General features: G+C 43.1%; 1 protein-coding gene across 5 annotated transcripts; it reads right to left on the reverse strand.

Moving 5' to 3' along the window:
• Nucleotides 1-779: 779 nt before the first annotated feature.
• On the reverse strand, nt 780-25337 carry LOC134043450 (zinc finger CCCH-type antiviral protein 1-like). 5 transcript variants are annotated; one of them, XM_062491782.1, is made up of 15 exons: nt 25040-25337; nt 22196-22328; nt 19370-19622; nt 19143-19259; nt 18691-18759; nt 18077-18139; nt 15843-15944; nt 14277-14400; nt 12891-13056; nt 10983-11103; nt 10338-10434; nt 9849-9915; nt 5206-5336; nt 3186-3337; nt 780-2603 (listed from the first exon to the last, which is right to left on the reverse strand). In XM_062491782.1, exons 1-15 carry the CDS (start codon nt 25318-25320, stop codon nt 2197-2199), a joined length of 2283 nt encoding a protein of 760 aa, XP_062347766.1. In that variant the 5' UTR covers nt 25321-25337; the 3' UTR covers nt 780-2196. The 5 variants fall into 5 exon arrangements, 3 of the variants coding, with proteins under 3 accessions (XP_062347766.1, XP_062347767.1, XP_062347768.1); XR_009933138.1 differs by lacking the exon at nt 5206-5336 and having other exon boundaries at nt 2488-2603; XR_009933139.1 differs by lacking the exons at nt 780-2603; nt 3186-3337 and adding an exon at nt 5543-7476 and having other exon boundaries at nt 5205-5336.
• Between the last annotated feature and the right edge of the window lie 700 nt (nt 25338-26037).

Genomic DNA, 26037 nt, shown 5'->3' on the forward strand with positions numbered 1-26037 from the left:
TCCTTGGTGCCAGTTAGGAAGAGGCTGAGGTGCCACTAAGTGGGAGAATCGTTGTTCCTTTTCCAGCCTTCCTTCCCATTCAGCTCAGTTATCCAGACTGCAGCTGTCACCTCCAGTCCATCCCTCTGTTGGAAAAGTGCAGCAGAGAGCTGCATCCTTGCCCTGGGGTGGGTTGGACCATGGAACAGCTCCTGCAGTTCCTGTATTGCTGTGTCCTTACCCTGTGCGTGGTGATCTGGACTGATCCTAAGCTGTCAACATCTCACTGGCACCCTCCCCATACAGGTCTGCCTGGTCCCTCGCAGGCCTGGGGGTTTCTACAGATGCCCGATTTAGATTCTTTAAAAATTACTCATCTGAATATTAAAGAAATACATCCTTAGAAGGTCTCAATATCTCACTACTGCGAGATTTAAAACTAGCAGTTCTACCACTACCTCACTTGATTCTTTCACCTTTTATAGGGACTTCATCAACTGCTCAGAACAGCTGTTTAATTACATGAAATCTAACCAAACTACCTCACCACTTTAATATTAAACATCTCCTAGTTAGAGAGTTTATTTACAGAAATAATCTCCCTGAATCATGCTATACTCCCTTAGTAATTAGTTGAGCACCTACCCTACAATGGCAGTCGAAGTGTGCAGTTCCCTGGTTTAGAAACACTGAAGGAAGATGGGGAATGCAGGCAGAGACTGGTTCACTCAGTATGTTTAGCCTTGCCATGTTTATGTAAAGACAAACTGCACCCCGAAAGTGCCTGAAAACAGGTTTTATTTGCAAATACAGCAAGCTTAGGAATTCAGGAACTCTACAGGCAAACTAGAGAAGGAGAGATCTTAAAAAGTGTTAAAATCTTCCCCGCATGTTTTCATTTAGTTCTAAGTCATTTTAGTAAGTTTTCTGGATTCATCTTTTGCGTTCTTCTTGGGAAGAACTTGCTGTCTTTGAGTGCTGACAGATTTGTATCACAGCTGCAAAAACCTTAGAGGCTATTGGTGTTTCTGTAAAGCTTATCTGAAGGTAAAAATTACTGCTCCCCTGTCATCACTCCCAGTTCCCCTCTGAACAGCTAAACTGCCTGAATGTGGCATTTTGTACAGAGGTTCTCCAGTTCAATCTGTTTACAGGTTCCTTGCTAACATCCAGTAGATGCACAAGTTTCTGACGTAGGATCACCCCCAAAACACAAAGAGGATCCTCACTTGTCAGCATGCTGCCCCATGCAAGCGGGCAGCAGAACATGCAAACGGTGCCTTAGGACAGCAGTTCTACCACTGGCCTTGAGAGAACCTAACTGGTCTCCTTTGGTCCCGTTCTACATCTGGAAAAACGAAAATTACTGCACCAACACGGCAGAACATATCTATGCTCCTTAAGAAGTTTCTCCTGTCCTATTGTGCTATGTGGCCACATCCACTGGAAAGCCTGGCTTGTTGGGACACAGGTTTTGTGTCCTTACAGCCATTAGTTGCAGCCAAACCACCAGATTTTGGTATCTGCTTACTCACATGGGGTGGCTTTCACAGCTTCAGTTGAGCTCTGCTTTTGTATAGGTTACAGCACGTTACTGCACATTTCCACGAAGAATCAGCTTTCTGATCTATCTGCCATTATACAGATGAAAATTCTCGAGAGCTAACAACATGGATTTAAAATACGTTTTTTGCTGTTTACCATTTTAACTCGAAACACATACCAGCATTAACAAACAAACTCAAGGCATTATTACCTACACTGAATTGTTTATAATAATGATAGATGAGAGGGTCAATAACAGATGAATTCTGCACTGAAAAGAACTCTGGCTACTAAAAATTTGAAAGCTTCCTTAAATACTACAGTACTGTTAATTTTTCTTTTAACTGCTTGCAAAGAGAAATCCTCTCTATTTTTTTTAATGATGTATTTACAATTATTTGCCCGAAGTAGTCATAACATTCAATTTCCCATCCCACAATTCTGATTTTCTTGCTATGGTTATTGAAATGTTTATGCTTCATTTAAGAGAGGAAAAGAAGAAGATAAGGCAGTCACAACAAATGTAACATCTGCTTTGCCAGCCCTCCTCAATGCAACAATTATCTGGATTAACATTCCGAAGAACTGTATTAAAAACAAAGAAGTCACCAAGTAGGAGAGAACACCTGCAATACAAAAAACAAGATGAGGGACACAAACTGCCATGTTCCTCTACGATATTACACATTTACTTCTCTCCTCTTTGTTTTCTCTTATTCCATGCTCTTTAGACACTTTTATTTCTGCCTCTTTCTGCTGTCTTATTCTGTCCTCTTTATAAAAAACTCTTATTCCTGCCTCTTTCTGCTCTCTTATTCTCTCCTCTTTATACTCTACTATGTACTCTGGGTAAATCTGGTGTTTTTCGAAGACAACAAAAACAGAAGGATTTAACTCATCATCCACACAGCTGTCATAAAACCACAGCTTGTCAGCACTCTTCTTTGGGGGACGGACGTAGTCGGCGTTGCCTTTAACGTAGTCTCCAACCAGAACACGAGCCACGAACATCAAGTGTCCCTGTGGCGTAGCCTGACAGTAGGTGTGGGAATAGCAAGCATCTCTAGCAAAGTAACTTCCTGGAAAACGAGATGAAAATGTGGTCGTGAGGAGAATCTGTACAGTGACAGCAAAATCTCAGCATCCCCTGGATTTTCAGGAGGTATCGGGCTCAACTTTCAGGACTTCTCTTAGTTTACAGAATACCACCAAAATTTTTGCAAGAGAGGGGATTGCACCATGTAATTTCCATTCAGTATTTGCTGTTTTAGGAGTAATTTTTTAAAAGCTGTACCAATATGCACACTACAGGTCTGTGTGTTATGATGGAGGGACAGACAAGAACACGTGAGGACCTTCCACAATCACACTTGAGGCCATGCACACCCCTCGTGTCCCTGCCATACAAACTAATTTCTCTTTTAAGTTCAAATTATGACCTCAGATATCAGAAAATGCCACCTACAGCAAACCCCTGCACTAATGATCTTGATACCTTGTGAGAAGACTTACCCCCATCCCAAAGCAAATCCTGGCCCTCCTCAGAAGGATCATAATAGTGATTCTTTTTATTATTTTTTTTACCTTCTATAGTTAGACTTCAGAACTTTGACTGCTCCATTATCAGGGGAGTCTCAGCAGACATCTCACTGTCTACATACCCTTCCCATAGTTAGATCCATTGCTTCCACAAATTCTCCAGTCAAAGTTCTGAGTGCAGATCGTTTTCATGGAGGTGATGTCAGTTCCATGGAACAGAAGTTTTTCCTGAACTTCCTTTCCTCCATTTTCCCTTTTCATCTTCTCTTTTTGCCTGACAAAAATGAAGGGGTGAAGACTGTGAGCCATGGAAGAAAAGGGAAAAAGAGGTTTTTTTAAACAATTCCAACAAGTATGTAACATCCATGTAAGTATCAGCTGAAAGAGCCTGCTCAGCCTGCTCTCTCCTCTCAGAAGACAAAACACACTAGCAGCATGATGAATGACTACGACTGAGCACTGTACTGACAGCACCACTCGGCAATTCTAGGTAATTCTGGCTTTACTCGAGGAATTTAGGCATTTGACACTATTCCAGTAGCCACACTACCAACCTTTTGCTCCTCTGTAGGGCCTGACTGGTTGTGCTTTCAGGTCCCTTCCCACCCAAGCTCTCAATGGAGTGGATGCAGCGTTACCCTGAGAGGCTCTGTGCTTCCACAGTGGCTCAAAGCTGGAGGCAGCTTGTGCTCCATAACACAGCCCCAGCTCCTGCCCCTGAGAGAGGTCAGTGCTGCTGAGGAGATGGGACCAGGACACAAACCCAGCCACTTTGCCCTCTGCTCATCTTTCTGGCTGAGCCCAGAGTCAGAGTGAGCTACAAACAAGGTCAAAGGAGAAATCACAACAACAGGCTCAACTTTTATTTCCCATCATTATTCCACAGCATCCAGACACCTCTCAGGTTTGCAGAAGCTGCTGAAGTGGACAAGACAGTAATATTCTTCAGAAAGTCATCAGCTACAAATCAAGCAGAGCCAGGGGGAGGGCAGACTCCTTCCAACTTGTAAATTAGTAAATGAAAAGTTAAGAGCAACTAACTGAATTAATTGAGAATTTACTGTGAGGATGGTGAGACTCTGGCACAGGCTGCCCAGAGAAGCTGTGGCTGCCCCATCCCTGAAAGTGTTCCAGGCCAGGTTGGACAGGGTTTGGAGCAACCTGGGATAGTGGAAGATGTCCCTGTCCGTTGCAGATTGCATAAGCTTTAAGGTCTCTTCCAACCCAAATTACTCCATCATCCTCTGGACTTGGAAATGTTAAACTGTGCCTGCTTAGCTTAATTACCTCACTGGAGGAGGATATAAAGTATGCACTATTGCATCTTTTGAAATATCATATGTTTTGCTGGATGAAAAGGTTTTATAAAATCAGTAGCTGATAACTTTCTGGGTTCCATAATTTTGCAGGTGAAAGCACTTATTTGAGCAGTATTTTTCTACTCCATTACTATTCTGTACAGTCTGTGAATACTTACTCTTGTCTTAAACTGAACAGACAACTGTTCTAAGCAGCAGCTTAATCTTACATGAAACTAACTTGAACATGGTTGAACCCCAGCTCTAATCTGCTGGTATCCAGCTTGGCCTAAGTACCTGGAGTTCAGTATCACTGATGCAGATGTTCAAAACCAGAAAGGAGCTCTGGAACTCAGAGATCATCAAGTTAAAACCCAAGGATTCTTTATCAATGAATACTGACTTTGTTCAGCAAAAGCACCTGAAATAAATCCGACTGGAACAAAAAGGCCCAAGCAGGCTTTATTCTTTTTAGCATTTCATACACTCTAATGGATAAAGATTTCTAACAGACAGAGCACTGTGCAGCAGGCAATTATTGCTCCATCCCCAAGGCAATCACTGTTCCACATCCCTGTGGGTATCCTCAGCCCAGCTTTGCATCATGCATGTCTTTCTCTCCATGCTCCTCTCTCCCCCTTCCAAGGAGCCACGTAAAGGGAACCTCCCCACATAGCATGGCATTCTGTGGAAGGCCTCACACACCAATCTCACTCCTGAAACTTCTAATTTTGAAATATCAGTCACGTTAAGGCACAAGTGGCAACCTCCTTTCCTAGAAAGCACATACAGGACTTGTTCTTGGAGACTGCCTCCTCTTAAGGATAGGGAAAAAAGTACTAACCACTGAAACACCTTCCAGAGGGATGGATTCTGAATCCTCTGTATTTTAAGGATGCTGTAATTTTTCATAGTCTGATGAAATAGCTGCTTTATTTCATTGTATTCAGGGGTCACATTGCTGATAACCACTGCCTATAAAATACAAACCAAAGCAAAAGAAGGCATGAGGCTGCAGTGAGCTTGGAACATGCAGAAGCCTAATTCCAGCAGATACACTTTCAGAAGGGTCTCCAAACTATGCTTATGAAGGGTAATTAAATGCTGTAGATCACGATTATGTGAATAACCAAATACCGAGTAAATCAGTATGTCACTCCTGCTTTGCAAGGACACCTCACCTCTCTTCAGGAAGGATGCTGAAAGGTTTATCATCTCCAAGAGTTGACACTTGCAACTTTAAATCTCAATGGAGCAGAAATTGCAAAAAGAAAATTTGACAGATTATTCCAGATAATGCTAGTTTTATATCTAAAGCTGATTAACAACAAAAGATGTTAGATAATGGCATCATTTGTAACCAGACATTTACAGGCGCTTCAGCTATTGAAGATGAAACAAACAAAACACAAAACACCCTCCTAGCACTGTAGTACTTTACCTTTTCAAAGTTAGAACTTAGAAAGCTTCATTTAAATATGGACTTAATAAAAAAACTACATTTCTAAACGTGACACCAAATACCTGCTTAAACAAATACATCTCCTTTCCCAAAGGAAACAGTCTATTTAGTCATTATCCTTTTATTTATTTATCCATACAGTTGGTGTTTAAAAATCCATTAAGAAATGCTCATTTTTCCCAAAGAGAATTTAATGTAAAATATAATCAAAACATTACTTGAGTTCTTCTGCTTGCTTATGTCATGCATAAATTTTCCATTTTTTTCTCTAAAGCAACTTGTGTCTTTAATCTTCTAGAATCAACATTTGTCTCCATAAACTGCAGAAGTGTGATGCTGGCAGGCTGATGTCACCTGGTAATATTTTCCACTTTACCACAACTTAAGCCAAGTGAGGACTCAAGATGACAAAGTGAGTTCACAACACCCCATGTTCCAAAGTGTTTTAAGCATGAAAGCTGTGGCCATCCTAGAAAGTAACAAGGAAACTCACATCTTACTCTACCAGGCAAAAACTCCCCATTTTAGAAGGCTGAGATTAGAGAGGAAAAACAGGATAAAACTTGTATTTCACAGCTACATTTAAGTACTCACTAATGAGGAGATCACTCGCAGGGAAGTATTCTCAAGATTAAAGTCAGCTGCACAAGAAAGAACTATTTCTTTGAATTTATTTAATAACCTTTAAAAAGTTGAGTAAAATTTCCCATATCTCAATACAGGAGCATGTTCCAAAGCTTTACAGCTCAACACACAAAACAATCAGGATGTGCAAGTACTGATTGTCTGCACAGTCTGTGGCACCACAGCCCAAAGCTGCTCATCATCACCTACAGGTTGAAAATTATGTCTGTATTTCAGTACTGCATCTTTTACTTAGAATCACAGAATGGTTTTGGTTGGAAGGGACCTTAAAGCCCATCCAGCACCACTCCCTGCCATAGGCATGGACACCTTCCACTACTCCAGGTGGCTCCAAGCCACATTCAAACAATGGCCTTGGACACTTCCAGGGATGGGACAGCCACAGCTTCTCTGGGCAACCTGTGCCAGGGCCTCACCACCCTCATAGGGAAAAATTTCTTCCTAATACCCAATCTAACCCTCCAGTCAGTTTGAAGCCACTCCCCCTTGTCCTGTCACTCCAGGCCCTTGTCAGTAATCAGCTCAGCACAAGGGGGGTTCAGGGACAGGGCATGTCCCACTCTCACCACCAGTACCCCCAAGTCCTTCTCCCAGGGCTGCTCCATCTGCTTATCCCCAGCCTAGACTGACCCCAGGGCTTCTGGCCCAGGTACAGCATTGGCACTTGTTGAACCTTACAGGATTCTCATGGACCACTTCTTGAGTTTGTCCACATTGCTTTGGATGGCCCTGTCCTTCAGGAGTGTCACTTGCAGTGTTAATCTTCGTGTCATCTGCAAATTTATACATGAACACTGCTTGAACTACAAATCTGCTTTTGTTCTGCTGCATCTTTCAGTCTCATGGTGTGATTCTTGGAGCATCCTGTGCAGGGCCAGATGTTGGACTCAATGATCCTGATGGGTCCCTTCCAACTCAGCATATTCCATGATTCTATGATCTCTTCCTGAGGAACTGTATCCTTTCTAGGTAAAACAGACAGTCAGCCATGTTACACAAGGCCTAATCCTGTAAGAAAGGTCCTTCCATTATTTTATCATATGACAGTCTCCTGACAACAAAGCTGTTCTCCTTTCCATAAAAACTTTGTGGGTTTGTCCTTATTTCCCCAAGGATGCTTCTAGTGCTAATAAAGGGTCACAGCACCACATTGTTGTTGAAGGCTGATACTGCATAACTACACTTCTTTTTTCACCTTCAGGTCTGAAAAGGAAAATCCCACTGAGTGTGAGCATTTGCTACCCTTTTATCGAGGAGAAGAGTCCCCGAGGCAAAGAAGGAATCACTGCTCTGGCAGCAATTCCCACCAGTGTATGACTGCACAAGAGCAGTACTCTGTGACTCACACCCTGATCTCTGCTTCACTGAGATTTGGGAAGTAGTAGGGCTGGTGCTGGTGGCAGTGACCCCACCAGAACTGACATCTATAAAATGCACAGACACTCTTCACCTTGCATCCTGTGTCTGGTACAGTGCAGCAATCCTTGGCCTGTGTGTGGCCAGGATTCATCAGCACATCTGCCACACAAAGACTGACAGGAAACCACACTTTCTTGGTTGTGCATTAAAGAGACAGTTTTAAACCCAGCATGAAGTTACAGGATACAATCAATTCTTTTTTTTTTTTTTCTTTAAAACATTTAACAACTACTAATTCCACTTTGTTAAAACAAAGACAGGAGAAATTCACACCAACTTTTTCCCATTAGGTACCAATTTCCATTGTGCATTTTGTACACTTCTTTCTACAAAACTATTCTCAATGACTTACAGTAGTCGAGCAATAAGCAATATTACCAAAACACAGCTTCTCATTTTAAGCCAAGATGACTTCCTGCCTATCTCACAGGTTCCTTTTTAAAATGGATCACTTCCAGTGCAGCAGATTTTGCCAGGATTATTTGTCAATGTCTGACGAGATGGCTGTTCATCGAGTTGTAGCTGTCAGCTCTTACAATGGTCACCACAAGCATGCAGAATCCCAGCCACTCCCAATATTACCTACTGCAAAAAAACAAGCTTAAGGTCCCAGAGAAAGGTTTAATCTAACCCAGGCTTTCACTTTTAGTGCCAACAGGTATCATGGGCATTGTCACTTTTCCTTTCCTGTGAAAGGCACTCACAAGTTAAGAGATGTTTTCTTAGATGCCAATTCAGCAAGCAAACTGAACTCTGGAAAACAACCAAAAGATACTATGGATCTGTGCAGTGCATTCCAAAGCCTCCCATATTCACCCGTGACTCCAGAAACACCCCAACAAATGTACACAACTAAAATTCACACAAGTTTTCACAGCAAGTATGGGAAGCAATTAAGTACATATAGCTCAAGAGACTTAAAAAGAACAGAGCTATCTGTCTTTCTGACATTCTTTGGAAAAATTTACGCCTGTTAGTTAAGATGCTGATAAGCCAAGGGAAGAGTATTCCTGTGTTTCTTCCACTGAGCTCCAAACATTACAGGCAAATCTTTAAATGGGCTGCCTGCCAGATTCCCACACACTCTCATTATTATTTTATCTTTTCTTTATGGAAGTCATGACTCAACAGGAGGGTCTCTCTAATGGTTATGTCTGACCTTGTCCTCTATGCAGTAAATAATCAAGTGTACTTTGCCATCAAATCTTGTTAAACCACTGACACCTTCACTTTCAAATTCTGTTAAATGGTGATTTTATATCAACATAGCACTGCTTCTCTCTTGGAAATGAAGTGCTTTACTCCACCTGTGACACTGACACACAGCCACACACTGGTGTCCCTCAGCTCCCAGGGTATCTGCCAACACAACCTGGTCAGCATCACACAAGATTCTGTGACACAGTCAGCAAGGAAAACCTCTTATGCTTCTGTTCCTCAAGCAGGGTAAAAACCACTACACAAAGGGCAAGTGTAACATGAAAAAGATCAAATAAGAATACAGACTTTGGGCTGACAGGGGTTGGGTTTGTTTTGTGGAAGACATCACGGCATATTTTTTTTATTTTTATTTTATGGTTGTAGATCTTTATTTCTGCCATTTCTTGAGGCCAAGGTCTGTGCTCAGATTTGTGATGTATGTGACAGTACTGAAGGATATAGAGATTTCCCTTCCTGGATCTGCACTCTTCCTGTCTTGAATTTGGTGAGTTTGGGGTTTGGTGTTGTTTGGAGTGTTGAGTTTTTGGTATCTAGAAAAATGCCTAAAATGCAGTAAAAGTTCAAGGCAATTTGGCACCTGTTTTGTGACCCCTTGGGAGATCACCTAGATCTTTATAAAGCACACCCACCCAAGAAATGACTCCTGTCCCTTTTTAGCATCTATGCAGTTAGAGTTGATTCAGTTAAGCTTGAACTGTGCCTTTCCCATAAGAATTACAAGGAGGGGGGGGTTAAGATACCTTGTATCCCAAGTCAGGCAGTGCAGATGCATCCCAGTGACTAGGAACAGAAGAATCCCTCTGACAGCTTGAAAACAGAAAGGAAATTAAGTGTTACTAATTCTAGTACCGCTCCAAACACTCAGATCTGAAGGATCCCCTCTGGCCAATTCCTGTATTTAAAAATTAACAAAATAAACTACCAAGAAACTGGAAAAGAGCCTCAGTCTGTAAACCAGGCTCTGCATGTTGCCACTCGACTATCACAGGCCTCCTGCAGTTGCTTTTTTAAGTAACAGCTGTGTCTGAAGTACCTGGAGTAACATGTGTCCCAGGCAGCAGGTAATGTACCAAGACTTCAGTTTGTGATAGAGCTTCTGTTGCTCTGTCCCACGGATGGGCTTTCTCTGGCAGCAGCTGTCCTCTCTGTACAACTACTGCCAGCACTGTGAGCCATTTTGCCTTATAATTACTTCTAAAAGATGAAAAAACAACCTGAAGAGTACTTACCCTGTCTTTATCTTCTGCACATCTTCAGAAGACACAAATTTTGGTCGCCTGCAGACCTGTCTTCGAGTCTTAAAAGTAATGTTTGTCTGAGTCATTTCTTGAAGAGAAAAAAGAGCAGGGAAAAAAAGTCATGAATAAGTCCACAAGATGGGGTCATCTTGTCATCATCAGTCATTCTTTAATGAAAACTGCAAATTCAGTCTCAATTCTACCTGCTGAGGAATAGTTGCAAAAAGGCTGCATAAGCTTCCTGTCTTTCCTGTAACTCTGACTGAACCTGTGCCTACCTTGCTTGCTCCCTCAAGCCACTCAAGCTCTTTACACATTCCTACAGCAGCACAAAGATGCCTAACTTGTATTTTCTACCATCCAGAGTTAACTCACTTTACTTAAGGTTTACTGTGACTTTATGTGAAGACCATGAACCTTTGTATTTGTGGTCAAATGTGAGTCTGGAGAGTGACAAGGAATAATGGGGGAAGGTTACTTTTGTAAGGAATTTTCTCTGGGCCATCACTACCTCACTTCCAGTAAGTGAAACTGGGGGTGTCAGGAAAGGAAGTCATAGCTTCTAAAATCTGGGAGATTTTCCAAGACTCTATAAAGCACTGCACAGTTGTAGACGAGAACCTTTAAAATGACTACCTTTAAAATTGAGTTCGTATTGATATTGGCCAGCCTGGAAAGGTACAACAGCACATGGATCTGCTTGATACAAATTTTCAATAATAGCAGAAGATGGTGAGGTCACGCTGTTCCCTTCTTCCTTTGTGGGGAAAAGAGAAAAAAAAAGAAAGAGAATGAGAAGTATCACAGTCAGGACTAAACCCTGGATAACTAGCTGGGGTAGATGAACAGAAGGGGCCAAGAGCAGGGTGACGAGTAATCTACCCAGAACTATGGTGGCCTGAAGCTGAGTACTGAAAAATTGTAACATAAACACAAATACATAATTAGTAATAATGGACACACATATATTCCATTTAAATTCCTTAACAAGCTGTACTGGATCTGGCTGGGGTAGAGTTAAATTTCTTCCCAGTAGCTGGCAGTGGCAGTGTTTTGGATTTGTGCTGAACAGTGCTGATAACACAGGGATGTTTTAGTTACTGCTGAGCAGGGCATGCACAGAGCCAGGGACTTTGCTGCTCCTCTCCCACCCCCCGTGAGGGCCTTGGGGGGCACAAGGTGTTGGGAGGGTACACATCCAGGACATCTGACCCCAACTGGCCACAGAGACATCCAGGACCATAAGGTGTCACTCCATTATACAAAGCTGGGGGGAGGAGGAGGAGACATTTGGAGTTACGGTGTTTGTTTTCCCAAGTCACTGTGCCCTGCGATGGAGCCCAGCTTTCCTGGGATGGCTGAGCACCTGCCTGTCCAAGGGAAGTGGGGAATGAATCCCTTGATTTGTTTTGCTTGTGCACACACTTTTGCATTATCTTTTAGTCTTGATCTCATCCCATGAATTTTCTCACTCTGCCCAGTCCCACGGCAGGGGAGGGGGCGGGGCTGAGCTGCCACCAGGTGTGATGGCTACACTGGACTCCTTACCAAACCAGAGCTCATTTGGTTCAAGCTCCCAAGGAAGCTAAGTCCTAGGCCAAGAACTTTTCTATTTCCAACCTGCTATCTGAAAACCCACAAAGGAACAGGGTGACATAGTGAGCATTGATGTGTATGAGCTTGGAACCAAACACTGATGATGTGATTAATGCATGAATACCAGGTGGTTCTTCCAAGACAAACTTGCCAAGAAAACAAAAAGTTGTAAGCGTAACGAATCTCACTCTTACCTTTTACTTTGCTTGTGATTTAACTATGAGCCAAGCACTTCATTCCACAGATAGGAAAGCCTGAGCTCCTTGCAAGCTCTCTCCCTGCTAAGGAGCAGCTGGACAGCTGTGATCTCACCTGGACCTGGGACACTTCTCAGGGTGACTCCTTGAGGTTGAGTACTCCTTGAGGTTACTCTGAGTCTTTTAAACTGTGCTCCATCCAACAGCTTTCCCTGTGTACTTTTTCAAGTCCCTGGATCACCTTTTTGTTCTACAATTTGTGCTCCTATACTGTAAACCATACCTATAAACCTATACTGTAAACTCATCTGTCTTGGGGGAGGGTGAGATTCTATATATATTTCTTTTCCTGCATTTTTCAGATAGATTACTGTCTCATCAGAGGACTTGCACATACATGGAAAAAGACTGCATTTGATCTGAGAGAGTAGAGCAACCCCTGCATGTCCAAGGAAGCAAGGCAATGCTTAGGAAACAGGCAACTACTTCCCATGTATCTTAAGGACAGTGTTTATATATGAAATCTCTGTAGGAGCCACAGACAACTCCAAAAGGGAGCTCTCTTCCCTCCAGCCTGTCAGCATTTTATCATATCTGTTATGATCAGATGTAGCTTCACTGCCTTAGTCAAAGCTGTAAAATTCAAGAACAAGGATTCCCTTAATAAATCCTGTTGAAAAATGGGGGAATGACACCAAGAGGCTCCACATATGCCTGCAGAAGTGACTCAAAGCACATGATGTGAACTCACCTGTTCTCCATATTCAATCCACTTGTCTTGGTTATTCTTCCAGTACCAAATCCACTGTGTGGTCAGTAGGAATGTGGGTTTTGTGACCGATGATGGTGTAGAGAGGCGTCGAACCAAAGAAGAAGAGCAAGTCATTGTCTGGAAATTAATGTTCCTGCTTTGAAAGCTGCGAGAACAAATTAAGGTTTATTATAGTTAGCAGTGAATATTTTATCTTCTAATCCCCAGTTTAAGATGGTGCCATTTTCTTTAATATAATGTAAACCAAACTTAATTTGATCTGAAATAGGAGTATTTATTTCCCACAGCACATGGCAGCTCTCAAAACCTTCAGAAGTTCAGAGTTCTTCAGAAGTGAACTCTGGCCTGTGAGACACCAAATGGCACCTCAGTCACATGTGGCACTGCCAGCTTTACAATGTCAGGCTCCAAGTACAACGTGGCAAAAGGAACTTCTGTGATAACTAAGCATGGTTACAGTCTTTCTCTGTACAAAAGCAAAATGTGTGAAGTGTGTGACTGAATTTGCCAGCAAACACCTGCAGGCTATCAACCTTGTTCTTTTACTGTGGTTACAAAGAATGCAATCACAGCAACCACAGCTGAGAGTTCTGCAAACTGGATTCATCACTGGAGCCACCTGGGCTCTTACTCCTGTGAGGCTTGAAAAGTTAACTCCCAGGCAGGAAGACTTTCACGGCAGGCTCCTCTTGGGAATATTGCTTGTGATCACCAGAAAAATGTAAATAAAAATCATCTGGTGCCTTAAGAGGCATGGGCCAAAACTAGAATACCATTTTGTGAAGCCAAACTTTGGATGCCTTATGAATCCAGGTGGATTTGAGCGAGACTTTTCAGAAAGGAGTTAAAAGGAAAACATACTCTTAAAACAGAAATAAAAAAGAGGAAAAAATAGATGGGCTGCCTACACAAGTGACATTTCATAAAATGTCTCTAGACACATAATAGATTACTATTACTGTTATTATAGATACTAGCTGTAGTAGGAAAGAAATAGCCACAGAGAAGGATCAGCTCTGAAATGTTGTCTAAAGGCCCAACTTCATTACTGTAAATAAACTGACTAATGATCTGAAATACTAGTGTTTTAAACACAGTATTCCACTGGCTTTTTACCTTGTACAGAGTTTTAAATGCAAGATAGTTTTGTTATTTTTTAGAAGACAAAACTGGAGTGGGATTTTCATGCAATCACTCTTGCTTTGCTTTTTCAAAAGGAAAAATTCTTGTTTTTACATCCTCCCAGCTTCTGAGAAGCTCTGTAACCAGAAGCTCAGAAGTCAGACATCTTTAGGAAGAAAACACAAATTTTCCTACACAGGCTTAATCACAATACTCCAAGCAAGTAGTCCAGCATTACTACACCTGCTGTTCTTTGGGTCACAATAGGCCTTTTCAATGTCCTCCATCATGGAAAGTTCATGCCAGAACAGCCCATCATGTACCTCCCATTTATATGGCAAATGGTAATGAACAGATTTGCATTTATCTGTAACAAAATCAGACATAGTCAAGAACTCCGCAATCATTAACACAGAGCAAGACAAGAAAAAAACAAAATAGAACCAGCATCTTTTACACCTTGAGGCTTTCTTTCCTGGTCTTAGGTATAAGCAATGATGACAAAGTGCTGAAAACAGAAGGGGAGTGTATTTCTGCAGTCTTACCAAGAAAAGCAACATATATATATATATATATATATATATATATATATACACACACACACATTGTTTTTCTTGGTCTCAGCAAAGAGAATATAAAGATATATACATATATATATGTGTGTGTGTGTGTATATATATATATATATGTGTATATATATATATATATATATATATATATATATATCAACATACTCTGCCAAATATATTTGGAAGACACCAGAACCTTCTCTTTGCTGAGAGACAACATTGGCAGCTGGGAGACCAGTGCCACAGATAGGAAGTGCATGTTATGTGTCACATAACCATGTGTCTCAGCTGTAAAAAGTCTGGTCTACAAATCACATAAACACTCTGGTATATTTGGTTCTCTTTTCCTTAGTCCCTTGCCAAGGTCTGAAAGGTTTTCTTCTGACACTCCACATCCAAGTACAGACCAAACATCTCATAACTTTCCAGCCTAATGTGGCAAATAAAGCACACTAACATTCCAACAGTGACTTTTAGTTATCTGGTGGTCACAGAATGGCTGCTTTCAGCCTGACCCTGACAGTTTCACCCAGGTACACTGTTCACATTATACAGGGTCTTTTGTCAAGACCAGGTGGTCAGAGGAGCAGCAGTCCTTTAGAAAGTGACTGGACAAGATCAGGGAAAGACAATGTCATGGTACCTCCTCATAATAAAGGAAGATCCAAACCTGGCTTTAAATGATTCTTCAGGGACAGCTCCCAAATACTTACATTATCCCCTCAGATCTCTGTTCTGGACACTACCAAAAAGACAATGGACTAGATTTATCTTTAGCTTACCTGGTACAACTACTGTGGTTTTTTAAAGATGTTTAAACACCTCAGATCACTTTTTAAAGGACGTAGTGAGGCAGAATATGGCTGTTATCTGATGTACATAGGATAGATATAGCAGGAATAAAGGGTGGCATACATTTATGAGCTATCAATGATGACAGCATAAAGCCAACTCATAACTTGATCTTCTAGCTACAGAAAGAGCTACACTTTAAGGGCTTTGCCACAGTAACATACCCAAAGCCTGCCCTATCAAAAAGTCTGAAATCGGATGGATAGGAGGAGAAAGGGTTGAAGTAAACCATTTGGCTTTTCTCTGATTATGTTTGTAATTCTGACAGTGTTTATTGATTACTTGAAAAGAAACTACTGAGGCACAGTTATCACCACTAGCCCAAGCCACTGAGCAGGAGTGCCTCAGCAGACAACACTTCAAGAACATTACTTTTCACAAAGCTTACCCTTGTTTTTGCAGTACTTCCAGACATAAAACAAACAGATCTCATCATAGTTATCTTTTTCGTTTTCCTTTGAAGCTTCATCAGAGGAAGTGTCCTTTTTACCTACAGCAAAGAACACAGCAGTCCATATTTGCTCTAAGAGAAAGATCCTGCATTTGGTACTTCATCCCGGAAATAACAAGGATTTGACTGAAGTAGCAAAGTCAAGCAGTTTAAGAATCTGACTATCTCCCATACAGCCCAACACAGAAGTCAGGGCATTGCGAATGAACAATGACACTGGAAGAAGTCTCAGCATGGAAGGGCAAGGCCAGTGTCAGGAAGCTCAGAACAACATGGGGTGTGACTGTCCATGGTTCTTGCAAAGAAGCTGACTTTGTCTCCACACGAAGGGGACCAAAGGGTGCATAAATGGCAATGTCAGCTGAGCAGACTGACTGGAGGTAGAAATGTTTCTCTCCAAGTCAGCCAGACCAGCATGGGGAGAGTGAACACAGGGCTCAGCACCACGCAGAGGTATTAAGCCTAAACAACCCACCAAAGAATTCTGAGAACAGCAACAGCTTCAAGCAACAGCTTGAGCTGGCTTCAATTTCCCCAGGGAATGGGGACACCCAGTGAGTAAATACTAAGACAGTGAGCATATTATACAGATCTGCAACGGGAATCCCATTATTATTGTGATTGAACCATGCACAGTAACTGCTGTTTTGTAAGTCAACATTTGTATTTTGTTTCCAGTCGACTTTGCATCACTTTGCTACATCACAAATGTCACTGTACTGGACATGGCTAGAATAAGATGTAATTTTCTTCCTAACAACCCTTATGATGCTGGTTTAGATTTTTGACCAAAACAATGCTGTTAACACACTCATGCCCCAACTTCTGCTCAACAGTGATACACATTAAGGCCTGTTTTTCACCCTGCCTCCAGAGTGGAGAGAATCAGGGGTGCACAACAGCTTGGGAGGGGACACAAGTGGGCAAAGGACCCAACTCACCAAACATTCCATATCATATAACATAAAGCTCAGTAATAAAAGGGAGAAGAGAGAGTTTTAGGGGGGTTAGCTACCTTCAGCCTGCATGTGGGATGCAGTCAGTGACTGCCTTTGTATCACTTCTTTTGCTTGGTTTTCCTCTTTCACTTACTATTTGGGGGATTTTTCCCTCTCCCACCTTAACCCTCAAGTATTTTGCCTTTACTCCTTCTTTTCCCTTCCTTCTGGGGATCATGCGGAAGTGAGCAAGTGGCTATGTGATGCTCACGCTAGGTTTCTTTTCTTTTGCTCTTTCTTACCTATAGAATTTTTCCCATGAAAATTGTTGAGAAACACTGACTGCTGGTACTAATGGGTACTAGAGAAAACAAAGGGTTGGCTGGGTCCAGGTAAAAGGAGGGCTGGGGACAGTTGCTAGCTCAATTGCTCCGTGGCTTCAGAAGACGCTCAGAGCTGCTGTTTCTTGGGAAAAGGAATTTGCCATAACCCAGCTGCTTCTTCTTCTTCTGTGGGGCGAGCCTCCGCTCGTGAGCCACCCTGGACCTTATTATCACCTACCTACTTCACTAAAGGAGGTGAGGTCACTACCTCGTCTGCTCATGTGCCCAGGCAGCATCCTGAGCTCACCTCTCCCTGCCCTGCTCGGAGCCGGCCATCGCTGCCCCACCCCTGCCCTTCGGCACTGCTCTGGGTTTCTCTGCGCTGTAGCCCTGCACCCCATGCCCTGCCAAGACATCCAGCAGTTCCAGCTACAGCCGCAGTTTAATACATCTCCTCCAACACCTCGGGATTTCTGCTCGTTCCCGTCGTTCCGGCTTGGTGCTTCCGAGAGTCCTGCAGGGGCACAGGGATCAGCTGTCCCAGGGCTTTGTGAAGCAAAGCCTCTCCTCCATCCTTTCCCGTTTCTGCCGAGGCAACAGTCACAGGGTCGCTGGTTCTGTTTGTTACTAACTCCGTAGCTGTTCTTGTTTTGTTTGCCTTGTTATACATGTCTTATACATATTAGTAAAGAACTGTTATTCCAATCCTCATATCTTTACCTGAAAGCCCCTTGATTTCAAAATTACAGTAATTCGGAGGGAGGAAGTTTACATTCTCCAATCCAAGGGAAGGTCCTGCCTTCCCTAGCAGATAGCTGTCTTTCAAACCGAGACATCACAACACCTGTGTGATATCAACTCTCTTTAGATAAGCTCATCTCAAGACTGGAGGTTAAGGAACAATCCATACCTTTATCTCCTGCTCCTGCTGTCAACTGGTCTTGGCTCTGACCAGGTACAGTGCTACTGGGACCTGTGTGAGAAGACTGAATGAACAGCACTGCTGGGCCAGAAGCTCAGCTAGTTAGGCAACATCCCAATCTCTACAGAGAATTATGTCCCTCATACATGTAATTTGATATGAAACATTATACTGTCCATGTGAGGAATATCTAAAAGAACCTGTTTAGAGAGTACTGGACTCTGATAAGCTTTAAAGCCCAGAAGAGCAAGAGATTTACAAGTTCCTATTCCTTCAGGAACATATATTGAGACAACACCTCTTCTAACAAAGATGTATTAATTGCCTATGGACAGAAAGATACTGTATGCACAGAAACAATTCTGTCACCTTCCTAGGAAAGAAAAAATGTGTCCATCCAGGTCAGTACAGAGAGCTGCACAATGCTTGGGCAGAAACTCCAACACTGCTCTGCTGGCCACCTGGTAGCATGGATTTCAGCACACAGTAAGGCAAACACATAAGATGCACTCAACTACCACTGAGAGCTGTCAAGATGTGTGAAATTAAGTCCCAGTGAAAACCGCTGGTCTCATGACTGGAGGGTAAGAAACAATCCATACCTTTATCTTTATCTCCCATTCCTGTTGGCAACTGGTCTTGGCTCTGAGCAGGTACGGTGCTACTGGGACCTGTAGGAGAAGACTGAATGTACAGCACTGCTGGGTCAGAAGCTCAGCTAGCTGGCAATATCCCAATCTCGGTGGAGAATTATGTCCATCATACCTGTAATCTTCCAGTGGCACTCTACTGCTGATACAACAAAGGTGCAATTACAGTTACAAACTCTAGCTAGCCACATTTATTGCCAGCCACTCAGGTGCTGTTTTGAATGCAGTACTTTTGACAATAAAAGTGCAGATCTCCCTCCCATATGATTGTGCCATAACTTACTCCATTCTTGCAAGCACATAATAGCAGAGAGGGAAAAAATGTGTATATACTGCAAGAGGAGAAATACAAAAGCTGATTCCACAAGGGAACAGTTGGTACTATTTACTAGCCAGGTATTTACCTTTGGAAGGCGGCACATCCAGCAGGCACTGCACTGTTTCCGAAGTTGTCTTCACTTCTTTAATCCTTGGAACTGCTGGTATTTTCCAACAATCATTTCTTGGTCTGTAGCTGCGTACTGAAAGCACCGAAAGGATGGTGGTGTTTAGCTGGGAGGTAAGGCAAGAACAGTTTCTACCTCTATCAAACTCAAAATCATGTTTAAGACCAATGTTTCTTGCAACTTACCATACTCCTTCTTATTTTCCTTGTTGAATTCAACATGCTTGAAATCATATATAGCCTGGAAGTTTGAGGCTATCTTCCCATCAATCCCTCCAGTTTCCAACACTCTCATTGCATGGCCATCCAAGAGGTTATGGGACATTATGCATTGAGGAAATTTACATTTCCCCTTGAGAAAGTGTCGACAAACATGAAGCTTGTTGCAGTTGTTTTGCTGCATACAGCGACTACCTTTTGTGTTGTAGAACTGACAGGTCTAAAAGTGGGGAAGAAACAATAGGAAATAGAAAAGCACATTAGAATTCTTTGTTCTACAGGCATGCAGCTTTAACACCAGAAAAATGGTGATTAAAAGGTATGTGTTTATTCCAACTTCTTTAATCTACACAGACTTCTTGCACAGAGGAGCAGGTATTTTAAGCTGATTCATGCATTTTCAGTTTTGAAGTTGTATATATTTTGTTTCCAAAAAAAGCAAACCCAACAATCTTAGGAGTGCCAAAAATGGATGCAAGACAGGTGCATAAAACCAGACGGGTTTACAGTTATTATATTTAAAAACACCCTACAGCATAATGACCAACAGATAACAAATATTTCAAAAAACCATGTACACTGTGTCAAATGAGTTAGCATTTCATGGAGCTAAAACTGAGTTTGCACTTCCTATTTGTAAAGCTTATCCGGCATTGAAGATTTGAGTTTATAAAATGGTAAGAGGAGTGCTTTGAGATTAGAGTACATATAGAAAAAGCAGTGCTCTTCTTTATTCCTCTATTCACTAAAAAAGAGGTACACAGAAACTCAGACCAGGGAACACATCACAGGCCAAAAATTCCTTCACATTGACCACAAAAGCACCACAGTAACAGTTTTGCCACACAACTGTCCGGCAGAAAGCCCCAGTTTCACCCTGGGACTCTCACAGATCCCCTCCAAATCCCTCTTCCCAGGAGCCACCAACCACTGCTCCAGGGAATCAGTCAGTGGGGTGGGGAGTAACTGTACTTGGAATTACTTGTTTCTCTTGGGTTTTATTAATATCTCTCTCTCCTCCTCCTCATTACAGTTATTATTAGTATGTTTTATTCTATTTCAATTTGTTTGGTATCCTTATTCTCAACCCACAAGTTTTCCCTCTTTTCGAATTCTCCTCCCCATCCCACTAGGGTGGGAGAGAGCAAGTGGCTGCACAGTACTTATCTGGGCTTAAACCATGACAATAGGGAATCCACTATTTAACTACATCAAGAAAGCACACTGAATCCTTGCATCTGCCAAGAAAGAAAAGCAAAAAACAACCAAAACCCAAACAAAACAAACAAAACAGGAAAGCCAGAGAGAAAGTGAGGGAAAGTGTGAAAACCCCTGATGCTGGGGTGCTGTTCTGTTTTTCTTACTCTGAACCTCAGTTCAAGTCACAGAATACCAAAGTGTCCTCTTGCTTGAGAGCTTCCTACATGCCATGTCTTCACACACACAGCCAGTCAGCATCTCTAAGCAGGAAACAGCCAAATTGACTTCTACATCCAACCCCCAAGCTCTCAGGATTATGAATGGCCTGCACTGATCACCATTTTCTCTTGGTTTTGCTATTTTACTGCATGATATGAGTTAAAGGGGTCAATGACAGGTTATTAATGATGCCTGCCAGGGGTGAGGGCTGACCAGATTTCTAGTAAGCACTAAAGGATAATGCCAACCAAAAATACTTGTTAATATTTGCTCATTACTGGGAACAATTAATAATTCTCCTTGCTTATCACCACCATGCTCCTTCAGTCTGCCAGTAAAACATATTTTAAAACAACAACACTACACAATAAAAAAAATCTCTTTTGTCAAAGTCTAGCACTTTCACAGCAGGGAACAAAGAAACAATAGAACTGTTGTGTCAACCAATCTGTGCAGATTATAACCTGCAAAAGACAAGGGCAGTACTTTGGTAATTTCTTAACCAGGAGTAGCTGTAGCCAGAAGTGGGTATGACTGACTTTGAAACAGCCATACCTTCAAGGCAGTATTGCCCTACATGCTGAACCAGAATGGAATGTTCAACCAAATTTAACAAAATCAATGAGTGGCATACAAACTGGGCCAAGTTTATTTGTCGAAAGGTTTATTTGCACAAAAGGTTTATCTGTAGAAAGTCAGAGTACAAAAACTCCATGCACTTTGGAAGAGCCAGATTTGACACAAACTGACTGCAGTCATTTGGTCACTTTCTCACAGATTTTTCTCATCTCTTATGCCCTCAAGCACCAAAATGTGTGCAGGCCTGTGCCACATGGACTGGAAAAGGAAAGGAGCACAGACTTCCTGATCTTCGTTGTACCTTTTACCCTGTAAGCGTGTACAATTATTGTGATCTTTCAACTCTCTCTTGCTTATCTCAGCCTTTGGTATATCTCTGGTGAAGTTGCTTACATTTTTGTTTGCTTGTTTTGAGCAGCTTTATGGCCATCCTGTTTGAATAACAGAAATGGCACACAAGACAGGTTGTAGCCTTGCTGCTCACTTCCTGCTATCAGAGGGCAGGTCTGCTCCTGACACATGACAGATGACAGGGTCTTCTCCAGATGCATGTCTCTGAGTATTTATTAAAGAGTTTTACTGCTGCAGTGGTGGCTTTTTTTATTAAGTACACACCCCTTTCACAGATACAGCTTTAAGTTGTTTCACATTGCCATTCCCATTCCTTCTTCATTCTGACTAATCCTCTTTTGTATCTGAACAGCTGGACATTAAGATCAGAACTCCACATTCTCTCTTGCCCTCTCCCATTCCTAATGAACAAAAACTTTCTCTTAAGACATCAGTACAACTTACATCAGGGAGGAAGAATGGATCATTTTGGAGAAGCAGGACTTGCAGCTCATTTTCACTGAGGCCAGACAAATCATGTTTTTTTAGAACTTTTTTGTTCTCCGCATTCATGATGTCATGCGAGTACTTACAAGAGCTGCAAGAAAAGACACAGAAATATCAATGAAATATCAGTATCTTTTAGTCAAGTTGATTTAAAGAAGAACCTCAGATAATGTGCAACCTGGGAAAAGCCACAAGAAAAAGGTGGCTTGGTGAGAGTCTCTCTCAACATTTAGATAGTGTCTGTAATTAGTCAGAGAATGGCCCAAACAGCAGAACTCCTCTGTGAAGTGCAGTGACCCTATCTCCTCATTTTAAACTTCAATGCAGTCAGACCCCACACCTTCTTTGCCTCCAGGAGGGTCCAAGTCAAGTCACATGACCTAAACAGCTGGAGGGAAAGTTAATTTTAAAGGAGTACACAAACAATGCTGGAAGTTGCAACAGTCTTCATTTCGTGAACATAAAAGGTTGTAGTCCTAGGGATGGCAAGTAAAGAAACTTGCAAGAGTCTGCACAAAACAAAAGCAACAGTGAAACTGAAAATGACACATTTTGTTATCTTCAGTGGCTGTGAACTTTTATTTAAAAAAAATCAAAAAACAGGTAAGAAAGTTAAACTTACAAGTTTTGATTAAGGAAGCAATTGGGCTACAATAATGAAGTCAGTGCTGCCACTTACAAAGCAAAAAATCTGATGAGTATGAATTAGAGAGGAAGACCGTAGATTTTTTACATCTGTTTGAAACAGTAGTGCAAATCAGTAAGAGAGGAGATACGTAGCCTGTGCACTAATTCAATGCAGTAAAATACAGCTTCCTTATGTCCTGCTCTTCAACACAAGATCTGATACAGCATTAAAATTAGACATACTCAAACAATAAAAGTACCTGTTAATTTACCGGATTCAAGTCTATCCCTTTACTCTTTCAACCTCTAGTTAACTCCTGAAGTTCTCCTCGTGACAGTTTTACCCCAAGTCTGATCCAATCCTTGGGTACAGACCCTTGTGCAGGTATTTCTCCCCTGAGCCCTGCTACCTGTTGGACACATTTTTTGTAAGCAATTAGGCTATGCAAGTAGGTAAGCTACAGAGCATCTGAGGTGGGAGCCATGACCAGTGTTCCTCCACACAGTCAGAGAATGATCTAGAACACCTGAGTCTGTCTGTACTCCCAAGTCAAAGGTTGAAACACTCTACAAATACAATGGTAACGACACAGCTGAGTCTAATAAGACTTTTAGGAAAAAAGAAAGTAACAATGAAAAGCCACTTTCCAGATACTGGTTAAAAACAGGATGAACTGGACTAAAATAATTATTCCACTAAACAGGAAGACCCGAGTAACTTGCCCAGATATTTTTCTTTCCAGGGATTCTAAAAAAGGATGCAAGACCTGGAAGCAAAGCTAGATTTTACCTTATCAATTAAAAAACAGTCTCTGTCTTGATCTATGCAGTCCACCTAGCAGAATTCCTGCCCTCTCATTTTAATCAAGCTCCCTCCCATGAAAGGTATACTCTTTGCTTTATTAATTTTTAACGCATACCAAAGTGATTTTAACTACTTAGTGTTATTGAGAGGACAGAATGAAGGGAATTATCACTATGAAGGGGATGTCCTCATTGCAAACTTTAATTCACACAAAACCATCCATCATGAGTGTCTGCACACACGTGAAGGCATTTCCAACAGTGAACCCCATGGGAGCTTATTCTATTGTCTGCAACGTAGTAAAAAAGCAAGAAAATCTTACAATCCTAATGGTGAGAGAGAGACACAGCTTTTCCCCTGCATGCTATCCAGATCTTAGTGCACAGTGATCCATTTCGTTAGGGCATTACAGGAAGGATCTAGTAGGATCATGCACATTCCTAATGCTGCATCAGCATCAGACCTGGAGCTTGAGGGCTTAAACTACAAAGTTCTTCCATCAGTAGTGGCAAAGCTGGGCTGCTCTTCTACATTTGCCTTTGGTTTCCTTTATGTTTTTTAAATTAGGCACCACCTTTGGCCTCCTGTGGCTAGAGAGGCTGCCAGGCCTGCCCATCCCACAAGTCTTCCATATTCCAGAAATTGGGACTGATGCACCCAGGTGATCAAACAGTGCCTCTCAAAGAAAGGGCCATAAGCCAAGCAGTGACGTATAGCGAAACTCAACTTTTGTAACTCTCTAGAGCGAAACCAGAGGTCATGTCAGCACATTGCTGTTTCCTTCAGCGAAATAGGTGTAAACTATTTCAGCCAGACGCCAGGGGGATGGAGAGCAGGGTGCGGAGGTGAGTAGATTTAAGCAAACAAACAAGTAAACGAAAAAGGAAAGTAACAACAACATGAAACAAACAAAAAAAAAATAATCGGCTTCCACGGACACAGCGGGGGCAGGACACGAGTCCGTCGGGAGCAAGGATTCCCCCGCGGGTGATCCAGGGGATTACTGCCTGCTCTTCCCGGGGCACCAGGGCGGGAGCGGCGCCTCCGGCGGGGCTTGGGATGCGAGGGAGCCGTAGGGGAGTTTGGGGGGGTGTGAACGGGGTGCTGAGGGAGTTTTGGGGGTGGAGATGGGGGCTTTGAGAGGGGTGGGAGGTTTGTGAGGAGATTGGGGGATGCGTCAGGGAGTTTGGGCAATGTGGGGAGGGTGTAAGGGAGTTTGGGGGGATGTGAAGGCGTTTGGGGGCTGTGAGAGGTTTGGGGAAGTTGTGAGGGGCGTGTGGGGGGGATTTGGAGGCGTGAGGTGGTTTGGGGTGAGGGGACTGGGGAGCGCTCCCGGCCGTCCCCAGGGCTGCCCGCGCCCCCGCGCTCACCTGGGCCCCTGGTGGCACCTGCCCATGAGGTGCAGCTTGCAGAGGTGCAGCCGCTCGCAGCCGTCGCAGGCCTTGCGGACACAGACCCGCACGTCCGTCACGGCCAGGACCACCGGGCCGCTCCCCACCTTCAGGAACCGCCGGGGACCCGCCGCCGAGAGCGTGTCCTCCAGCTGCAGCGCCGACAGCCCGACGTTCTCCTGCAGCTCCCGCAGCCCCAGCCGCCCGCCATGGGCGCACAGCGTCTGGGTGAGAAAACTACACACGGCCGGATCGCACATGCTGCCCCTCCGCCCGAGACGGGACCGCCTGCGGGACTGTGGCCGGAGCGGGAACAGGAGCGGGAAGAGGAGCGGGGCGGGGTCCCCGTCACCGCCTCTCGGCCGCGCCGCCCGGGAATCGAAACCGAAGGCACGGGCGGGGCCAGCGGCTCGGGTCGCGCTGGGGGCAGGGATCTGCCCAGCCTGGAGGCCTTCTTGGCTGAACATCGCACGGGAAATAAGTAGTTCAAGAAGTGAGTGTAAGGACTGTGAGGTTTCCTTGTTATTATCGTGGAATCACGGCGTGGTTTGGGTTGGAAAGGTCTTAAAGATCGTCTCGTTCCGCCCCCTACTTTGGGCAGATGTCCTTCCACTAGACCGGGTTGCTCCATGCCCCATCCAACCTGGCCTGAACGCTTCCAATATGAGGTAGTCACATTTCCTCACCTTGCTAACTTTCGTTCTCTCTGTACACTAACGTGAATCTAGTGCAGAGCATTAAGCACAAAATGCAGAATAAAACACACAACATACGCAAATAACTCTAGTATTTATGTAGCAATGCCATTACTTTTCTTTCTTCCCGACCTAAAGTGAGCTGCTGTCAGTGCTGGTTGCAGCAGTGTCCTGGCAGGGCTGTGAAGCTATGCTGGTTTTGGCCGGGGTAGGGTTCATTTATTTCAAGTGGCTGCTGTGGGGCTGTGTTTTGGATTTGTCCTGAACACAGGAAGGATAATA

The sequence above is a fragment of the Cinclus cinclus genome, chromosome 4 (genome assembly GCF_963662255.1).
Source record: "Cinclus cinclus chromosome 4, bCinCin1.1, whole genome shotgun sequence".
Taxonomy (NCBI): domain Eukaryota; kingdom Metazoa; phylum Chordata; class Aves; order Passeriformes; family Cinclidae; genus Cinclus; species Cinclus cinclus.